This window comes from Hypomesus transpacificus, chromosome 12 (genome assembly GCF_021917145.1).
Source record: "Hypomesus transpacificus isolate Combined female chromosome 12, fHypTra1, whole genome shotgun sequence".
NCBI classification, from domain to species: Eukaryota; Metazoa; Chordata; class Actinopteri; order Osmeriformes; family Osmeridae; genus Hypomesus; species Hypomesus transpacificus.
Window position 1 is genome coordinate 6,494,807 of NC_061071.1, and position 7,650 is coordinate 6,502,456.

Here is a 7,650-nt window from a genome sequence, read left to right on the forward strand (position 1 = left end):
TACTCTTTGATTGCTGAACTCACCTAGTAGAGGAACTCTCCTTTTTCTACTAGACTGCCAGTACAAACATGCCTCCACACACACACACACATACACACACTCAGAGCGTTGCTAAGGTGTTGCCAGGGGTTGTGACGGGAGGGATTGGAGCTATGTGTGACGTAGGGGACTTCCTCTGAACAATGTGGCTTAGTTATCGTTGCCGTGACACACAGAGGATGATCCCACTTTACCACACACACACCCACACACACACGCACACACAACGTATATGAAAACACACAAAACGGAATCGATTTAAAGACTTAAAAGAATCCAAAGATCTTGCTGTCTAAACTGAGACGGTAGCCTAGATGTGTCTAAACTGAGACGGTAGCCTAGATGTGACCTTTGTCAACGCTCAGCTGTGTCTTTCAGTGCACAGCGAACCTCCTGGTCCGTCCGCAAGTCAGTCGGACGCACAAGCGAGGTCCAAGTCAGCGGCAGACGCACGGATAAAACAACCGAAACTGTCGCCGATGACAACCAACCCGTCCCGTGGCGACGGGACGACGCCAGCGGCCAGCAGTCTGGGTAAACAAACGAGGACGGCTCCACTGCCAAGCAGTCCAAGTAGACGAGCCCAGATCCTGAAGATGCTGTCAGCTCTGGAGGAACTCCACAGGGTGAGGAATGGTACCCGGAGTACGAGGATCACTGTGATGGCCAGAGGTGAGGGAAGATAGTCATCACACACACACGCACTGTGCACACACCAAACACCTTTCTAATTGCTTATCGCAAATAATATTTGTTTGTCACGTTTCAGCAAATGGCAAAGTTTCCGGGAAGAAAAATAAACGGGTACGTTGGAAAAGAGCACCCTCTCACATTGCATGTTGTGACCCTAGGGGGCAACGTTGAGCAAAATTTGACCATGAACTCATAGAGAAGCTGAGTAAGAATAATTTAGTATTTTAAAAGTATCTATTGCAGCCTCAAAAACACTTGATGGATTATTGAGCAGTCTATAGTGCGACCAAAACATGAAAACATTCTTTAATATTGTGTTTTCCAAACTCCCCTAAATAATATTCATGTGTGAGACATGTCCAATGTTGTCAGATCCAATAGGTTAGGTTTCAATAACTGACACAACACCTCCACTGACAGTAGGATGTCTGTTCTTCTTTGTCCTCAGGTGACTGCAGAGGACAGTGTGAAAACAACCACAGTGCCTCCGATGGAAGCCGGTGGTAATGCTTTCAAAGCCAGCACGGATCACATTGACCCTAGCAGCTGGGCTTTCAAGAAGTCCCTCCCTCCACAGCCGAAGAAGCCCAATAAGAGAGGTGAGGGTGAGAGGTCAGGGGTCATTCACGTGTTTTCTAATACCCTTTTTATACTTGAAAAACATGTAATTTAAAAAAAATAACATCATATTTCTGTCTTTCTGTCTCTGTTTATCTTTCGTCTCTCCACCACAGTATGCTTCTGGAAGTATTGCTCCCAGAACTGACCCCTCTTCAGTGACCCTCCCATCTCTCTATCAACCCCCCCTTCCATCCCTTCCACCTGTTAACATACACCCACACTTCCCCAACCCCCTGCCCCTCTCCAAAACCCTCCAAGATCTCTTCACCACGACCCTGGCGCTTGGCAACCTGAGCGTCGAGGCATCGGGAGGGCAGGCGCCAGTGCCTACCTTTTTCATTGGCTCATCAATAACAGTACTGACCAATCAGACGTGTGTACTCGTGCATGAAAGCCTGTTAACCTGGAGCGAGGCCCTTCGTGGGCCAGCTCAAATAAAGATGACACCAGCATGACAAAACATCCGGGACAATAAAGACAAGTTTATTTTTCTACATCTCACTCTCCTAGTTGTTCATTGTGGACTTGAACAAAATGGTGGCCAGTCAATGAGTTGAGTCATATGTCTTCATAAAGACCAGTGAATTCCCTAGGGTGTCGCAAGGTCAAGTTCTTGTTTGCTTCACTGCAGCTATTGCAGAGTACACAGCTAAGGCAGAGAACACCTTGGTCCCAAAAAAGCAAGTTGTTTTACATGTGAACCTTGGGTGAATGGGACTGTGCAGTAGAGATGATGTTGACATGGTGGTAGGAATGCGCTTTAACTACCTCAAACATGTCGGATGTTCACGCTGTCTCTCAGCCTTCACACTCAGTATTAATCTACATACTGTGTGAAAGCCTCTGGGATTCCTGGAGTGTTTGTTACCATAGCAGCCATGTGTATTCTGGGCTGTAAAATGATAGTTGTTGATACTAGGGCTTTTGGGTTTAGTGTTCCACAGAAAGGACACAAAAAGTGTCCATGTTCCCCTGGAAACAGGGCTCCCCAAACTTAAAAAGAAGCTCTCCTGAACCGTTAGAATCCAAGGACATCTAAGGTCTACTTGACTATAGTCTTTCAGTGCATGACATCCATGTTTTTCTGGGTGAAAGTACTTCACTTCACTGCTGACACTATGTCTTCATATCTGAAGTCTGCGTTGTCCTACTTTCACATAGCTGTGCTGTTTCCTGACAACACCAAACATCCAGATCCTTCAGCCTGCATATCCTGAACCTGGATGACCTTTGACCTCTGTGTCACTTCTTGGGAACCCTCCACCCAGGCTAAACCAAGAGAGACCCTGACAAGACACACACGCGAGCACAGCAGTGATCTGATATCAGTTTAATATGACTCCCTCTGCTGAGGGGTGTAAGGCATGTACACAGGGCTGTGTGGGTGTTGGTTTTGGTGCATATAGTTCCACATGTACGCCACAAAACAAAATGGCCACCAGAGTCCATCACATGGCCAGGGAATGCCCAATCAGGTTTGCTACTCAACATCAAGCCCCGCCCATCTCTGTCCCGACAGTCCATCAGTACACACAAATAAGACATTTAAGCATGATCAATTCGTTAGTAGAAGCAGTGATGTTATCATTGGTACAGTGATAGGGAGTACAGTTAGCTTTTTATAAAAGGGACAAGTAGACAACTGGCAGATCCTGGTCCTTGCAACTTGTCAGTCTATCCACTCTGATTGACGAACAAAAAAAAAATAGAAAGAACTAAAATACGTTGATTTTAATCGAGAGAGACTTTCTCATGTTAATGATTCCGATGCATAAATAGGTACATAATAATAAATGGTGGTCAAGGCCATAGTGTCGGATTCACAATGAAAATGATGACAGGTGTACTGTTTACAATTACTCTTACAATGCAGCATGGAGCCTAAATGGTAATGGTTGCTTCATGTAGTTCAGACATGCTCTCAGGGATTTGGAGTCTGTTGCAATATACTCTGACTACAGTATGTTGCCCATCCAATAGACCTTGATATTGTACACATTGTAGATTAGGACCAGTACTGGACAAACATATGTCCAGTATTGTACTAATAATGGACTAAAAGCATTGTTCTTCATGTAGACCTGATCAATCTATGGGTCTCATATTGACATCGGACAGTACAACACAACCACTGTGAAACCCAACCTGTGAGTACACACACACACGCACACACACACACATACACACAAACATACATTCAAACACACGTATTTGTTTTGAATGCTATGGTCCAATTCCAAACTAAATGTAAAAATTGAACACGACTGTCCTATCCACCAACCCATGCACTCATCAAGAGTCATCAACATCCCAGTAAAGGGTGAGAGGAAACGTTTTGGAATTGGTCCTTTTAATTCTCAACCTTCCCCCTTTCTACTTGATCCGTTTGGCCACATCCAAGTAGGCAAATTCGATCTCCCTCTCGGCAGGACAGGTGTTGATAAACTCCTCCCTCTGGTAGGCGTGGTTCAGGTATCGCCACACCCCTGTCATGTCGGCTGGGATCTCAAAGCCACGGTACTTCCTGGCAACCACCTAGCAACAAGGGGAGAATGAAGCACGGGTCAAATCAGAACAATCCCACATCCAATTTCAAGAATCTTAACTCTTATGATCCAATGAGTAATGAACCATGAATAAATCGTACGACCTTCTGGCATCGTTTGTGTCGTGGCAAGCACATCTTGCTTCTTACATGAACTTCACTGACACACCTCTGTTCTGGGAGAGATGTACCAAGGTCAGACTGCCATGTTGGAACAGCTGTTCCTCAGTGAACTTGTACCTTGAGGATGTGTAGTTTGGGCAGCAGGTTACAGTCTGCCAGGGTCAGGTCAGACCCATCCAGGAAACAGCGGGACGACTCCAGGGCTCTGTCCGCGCTGTTCCCGTCGATCTCGTCCGATAGCGGGGTCCGCAAGAAGCCATCGAGCCTTTGCAGAGACTTCAGCAGAGCCTTTTCAAGAGCTAAACACACACATACACACACACATACAGGTTAAGCTCAGACTGAAGCCACACCAACACAGATACCTTCCAAAGTGGCGCCACCTTGACCTGACTCCATACCGTCGTTAGTGTCTTTGCGGGGGTTCTTGATGTAGGCTGAGAACTTGGCAAACACATCGATGCCTGCAGTGTTGGCCTCCGGGTGTCCGGCTGCCAGGCGAGGGTACCTGAGTCGAGGAAAACGCATGCTGCATCAGGCATCTGGATTGGTCCAAGAGGTCGTTACTGGCCAATGAGGGACCAGCACGGACCAATCACCCTTGGTGAAACAGTGAACAGGAAGTAGTTAGTAGTTGGTAAAGGCATTTACCGTGGCGGTGTGAGTTTCTCCTCCAGGAACTCCTCGATTTTGTTGACGTCCACCTTCACTTCCCCGTTAAACGTCACAAACGGAGGGTTTGTTCCAGGGGCAAGGTCCTGAAGGTCGGCTGGTTTCCTGGAGAACACATCCACCAGACAGTGCGTTTAGACATTCTTTTATTAAAAAGGACCACTTTTAAAACATACAAACTCCTCCATGCTTTCTGTATCGGCACTGGAAAAAAATAATATTTGCAGTGTGTGTGTGTGTGTTGCACCTCTTGAGGTCCACAGTAGTGACGTTGAAGATGACCCCTTTCAACCACAGGATCATGAAGAGTCTCTGGGAGAAGGGACAGTTGCCGATGCTCTCCCCATCACTGCCAGCCTGACGATTCACACACACACACACAAAAACCGTTTTAACACACACACACATACATACAGCCAACAGGGGGTTCTCCATTGCTGACTATCTTACCTTTACAAAAAGCTCTATGGTGGGAAATCCCAGTTTTTTGGCTGCTATGTCAAACCAGGCCATCTCGACCAATCCGGATCAAGGTATGCTTGAAAGGGGAAGAGCCCTGCCAGACAAGCTCCGCCTCCTCTATGATGACCTCACTCACTGACAACTTTTAAAAGCTGACGACCTACTGATGACTAAAATGACACACAAAATGACTCTTCCTTGAATACGCAAAGCATGACGAATCCACTGCCATTGCAAGTCGATAAGCGAAAGGACGAAAAAGCCACTTCTCATCTCACGTCTGTCCTCAACTGGCAACATAGACCCAGTCTGCAGTAAAGTCCTTCTTCTGCCCAGTCAGGTCTGTTATTAATCGGATTCTGTTGCAGCCCAGGCATGAGATGTGTGGATCCCTTGCCCAGAGAGACTGCTCTGTGTCTGGGTGCAGTTGGACCCAGTTCTGGGTGTGTGGGTGGGCGTTGGGCCGGAGGGGTGCGATGAGGGGACAGGGGTGGGAGAGTGAGATGGTTAAACAACACACTCTCTCTTTTGTTAGCACACGTGGCTAACTGTGAAGAGACCCATTGTCTGGGTGTTAGCCTCTCTCACCCTGGTGCACTCTCATGAGGCATTCATCCTGGAATCAGATGTTTTGGTCGCGAGTGACAGAGAGCGTGTGCTCGGTAAAAGGACTTGCGCGTCGGTCAAAATGTTTTCATGTTCTTTCGATGCGAGCGCTTTGGTGCTTTCAGCATCTTGGATCACTTTCGTGGTAGAGTGTGATGTCAAATCTCCAGATAATCTGTTAAACCTTAATCAACCACAGCCTTCGGAACAGCACAACAAATTCTGTGATACTGGCACACTAATGTAGTTTACTATTTCTGCAATACACCAATGCTACACTGCCTTGGTCTACTGTACCAATTTTAATTGAATCACCAAAATCTATCTGGCGCCACATAACGAACAAACTTCAGGTCTAACTGTCATGGAGTCAGTTTCTGTGGCTTTTGTTGTTGTGTGGGCAAGCAGAACAGTGCAAAGTCTGTTCTGAGGTCCGTGAGTGGGCGTCTATGGAATTCTCAACTGTGAAAGCATCTTTGCCTCCCACTAAGCTGAGATTGTAGAAGATCTTGTTTCACACGCACGAGAGATATGTATACCCATGCATTCAAACACACACACAGACACACTCCTACTGTACTCACACGCATGCACACACACACACACAGACATACATGCAAAGACACATACATGTATATCTACAGCTCTGTAAACAACTCAATGAGCCACAACATTGTGAGTGTGCGCAGGCGTGTGAGTGTGTGTGTGTGAGTCTCTACGTGGCCGTTAGATGAGGTGTTTCATAAAGGCTCCAGTAACCCCCTCTGTCCCCGTGTCACCGAGTCAGCTTCCAAGCAGCAGGTCTAACATCTAATCAGCTTAGAGAAAGGAGGGTGGGGGGGGGGGGGGCAAAGAGAGAGATACAAAGATAGAGAGGCAGAGAGGAAGAGAATGGTGAAGACTGCCAATCTGAACCCTCCACACCCCAAACCGTCCACCACCCCAGCCCTCTGTCCTCCACCTCCCCAGCCCTCTGTCCTCCACCTCCCCAGCCCTCTGTCCTCCACCTCCCCAGCCCTCTGTCCTCCACCTCCCCAGCCCTCTGTCCTCCACCTCCCCAGCCCTCTGTCCTCCACCTCCCCAGCCCTCTGTCCTCCACCTCCCCAGCCCTCTGTCCTCCACCTCCCCAGCCCCGGCCTCACGCCCCAAAACCTCCAGCTCAATGTCCCCCACCTTCCACCTCCTGCCTCTGGCCCCCTACCGCCTGCCTTTCAATCATCTAACCACCTCCACCCAACCCCCCGCCCCACCCAACCTCCACCCTGCTCATTTCTTTCCTACGGCCCCTCCGTCTCCTGACTCCGACCTCCTGCCTCCCGGGCCACATGAGCATGCCTCACTGCCTCAGGCCACGGCTCCCCCCTGGGGCAGAGACAAAGGCAGCCATTGTGTTGGTGACCCACCCTAGAAAGAACCAGCCAGGTTATTAGGACATTTTTCCCCAGGCTTAGAGCCTCGGGCGCTGGACCCCAGACCACCGTGGCCTCACAACGGAATGTGGTGCTGTGTTCCCCAGGACCTCAGAGCTACGCCAACAGATTTCTGACAGCAGGTGTTAAGACTATGGCTAACGTCGCTTACATGCTTGGTATTTGGTTCATGGTTCGAGGTACAGTAAATGAAGGTTGTGAACAGTGTTGGGTGTCTGAGTTTTAGTTTAGCCCAGTACGTTTGTATGCGTGTCCAAAAGGAGTAGCTTTTAACTATCCAGTATACACACATCAGGCACGCATGGGGCAGTGTGGGCCACCATGTCAGTGTGTGTGTGTGTGTGAGAGAGAGAGAGAGCAATTAGCCAGAAAGGGGAAGGATTAGGATATCACTCTCTTAATGAGATGAGATAAGGAGATCAAGGTGCGATTACAAGCAAACACGCACACAACACAAAG

At 48.2% G+C, this 7,650-nt stretch overlaps 2 protein-coding genes across 2 annotated transcripts; one reads left to right on the forward strand and one right to left on the reverse strand.

The window, feature by feature from the left end:
- The first annotated feature begins 582 nt into the window (after positions 1 to 582).
- urp2 (urotensin II-related peptide) lies at positions 583 to 1,538 on the forward strand. Its single transcript, XM_047030652.1, has 4 exons — positions 583 to 711; positions 809 to 843; positions 1,181 to 1,331; positions 1,467 to 1,538. The coding sequence occupies exons 1-4, from the start codon at positions 636 to 638 to the stop codon at positions 1,496 to 1,498; spliced, it is 294 nt and encodes a 97-aa protein (XP_046886608.1). The 5' UTR covers positions 583 to 635; the 3' UTR covers positions 1,499 to 1,538.
- Positions 1,539 to 1,878: 340 nt separating this feature from the next.
- Positions 1,879 to 5,602, reverse strand: LOC124474474 (chloride intracellular channel protein 4). Its single transcript, XM_047030632.1, has 6 exons — positions 5,144 to 5,602; positions 4,941 to 5,050; positions 4,673 to 4,798; positions 4,423 to 4,529; positions 4,139 to 4,320; positions 1,879 to 3,888 (listed from the first exon to the last, which is right to left on the reverse strand). Exons 1-6 carry the CDS (start codon positions 5,204 to 5,206, stop codon positions 3,727 to 3,729), a joined length of 750 nt encoding a protein of 249 aa, XP_046886588.1. The 5' UTR covers positions 5,207 to 5,602; the 3' UTR covers positions 1,879 to 3,726.
- Positions 5,603 to 7,650: the final 2,048 nt, after the last annotated feature.

Bases quoted from the DNA above. Each gene is read 5' to 3' on its own strand.
- urp2 (XM_047030652.1), top strand. From the start codon at position 636: ATGCTGTCAGCTCTGGAGGAACTCCACAGGGTGAGGAATGGTACCCGG. The intron at 844-1,180 runs GTACGTTGGAAA...CTTTGTCCTCAG, and splicing joins CCGGGAAGAAAAATAAACGG to GTGACTGCAGAGGACAGTGT. The intron at 1,332-1,466 runs GTGAGGGTGAGA...TCTCCACCACAG, and splicing joins GAAGAAGCCCAATAAGAGAG to TATGCTTCTGGAAGTATTGC.
- LOC124474474 (XM_047030632.1), bottom strand. From the start codon at position 5,206: ATGGCCTGGTTTGACATAGCAGCCAAAAAACTGGGATTTCCCACCATA. The intron at 5,051-5,143 runs GTAAGATAGTCA...GTGAATCGTCAG, and splicing joins CCATAGAGCTTTTTGTAAAG to GCTGGCAGTGATGGGGAGAG. The intron at 3,889-4,138 runs GTACAAGTTCAC...CCTTGTTGCTAG, and splicing joins CCAAACTACACATCCTCAAG to GTGGTTGCCAGGAAGTACCG.